This window comes from Habropoda laboriosa, unplaced genomic scaffold (assembly GCF_001263275.1).
Source record: "Habropoda laboriosa isolate 0110345459 unplaced genomic scaffold, ASM126327v1 scaffold68, whole genome shotgun sequence".
NCBI classification, from domain to species: domain Eukaryota; kingdom Metazoa; phylum Arthropoda; class Insecta; order Hymenoptera; family Apidae; genus Habropoda; species Habropoda laboriosa.
The window spans coordinates 297,570-298,787 of record NW_017100195.1 but is presented as its reverse complement, the minus strand read 5'-3'; the positions used below and the strand labels follow the sequence as shown (position 1 = coordinate 298,787).

At 28.9% G+C, this 1,218-nt stretch overlaps 1 protein-coding gene across 1 annotated transcript in view; it reads left to right on the top strand.

The window, feature by feature from the left end:
* Positions 1-1,218, top strand: part of LOC108570305 (WD repeat-containing protein 7) — a 13,724-nt gene that overhangs the window by 1,402 nt on the left and 11,104 nt on the right. Inside the window, exon 4 of the mRNA XM_017932143.1 lies at positions 25-167. Within this exon, the coding sequence (XP_017787632.1) occupies positions 25-167 (143 nt within the window). The remainder of the gene's footprint in view (positions 1-24; positions 168-1,218) is intronic.

Sequence of the window (1,218 nt, the reverse complement as noted above, 5' to 3'; positions counted from 1 at the left end):
AGAATATTTATTTTATAATTTCAGGTACTATCCTGAGGTTTTAGTGATGGACCCTTTCAGTTTGGAGGTTTTATTTACCCTAAGCTCACGTGTTAATCCTGATTGGATTAGTGCTTTGCATGTTTTGCGGCCGGCCAAACGGAAAGGTCGGTTCTACGTGCATACAAGTTAGTTACACTCCATCACACCTACACTTTATACCATAAATTGCTACCTGATCGTTTTTTAATTTCTTTACCAAACTATATTGTGCAAAAGTTTACTATTTTAAAGGAATAGGATTGAATTATTACATTTAGATTTTAATTAAAGCATTTACTTGCACAATATGTTTGGTATTTCCTGGCCTATTAATTTTTTATGTACTATTTTTCTGCTCAACAGGTTTTTTTTTTAAATATTAGGAAAAGCTGTTAAAAATATGTACCTTTTGTGCACTGTTACTTATTTAATTGGAATCTCTAATCAATTTTATAATACTCTTCCTGGTAAAGTAATTAACAGGGGTTAAAATGTATACACATTATCTTTTCGGGATTTTAAATGTCCTGCTAATTTTTCAAGCAATTAACTAAAAAGAAGCTTTATGCTTTGGATATAGTAGAAACTTTGCATCTAGCTACTTTTCTTGTAATAGGTATTTTTTGATTACTCAAATTAATGGTACTATTTAATGTACATTACATTGTACTATTCAATGGTGGTTCAAATATTAATAGAAGAAACTGAAATCTTAATAGAAGTTACATTGTTGCAGCATGTTAATGAGTCACACCTGGAAACACATCAGTGCAATTGCACTGGTAATCAAGGCTGCATCATTTCTTTCATATTTTCTTTTCCTCTGATTTTCAATTTTCATTTTTTTAAATAATAGAATAAAACGAGCAGGCATTGTTAATATTTTAGTAAATTTTCCTTTTATGCTAATCTCCTTCACTCGCGCTCCATTCACAGAGCCTTATCATTATAGCATACATTGCATTTACCTATATTCATTAATCATTTCCATATCATTTATGATACACTATCTGTCGTAAGTATACACTTAAACTGATAACTTCTAAAACATGTTTAGTATTTGAATGCAATGAATGTAATTGTATGAATTTTAGTTTACTTTTTAATTCTTATTACAGTAGTCGACTCAATGCATTAAGCTTTAATATGCAAAAAACTTTTTTTTAAGAAACAAATTTTAACTAAAAATTTAAAAAG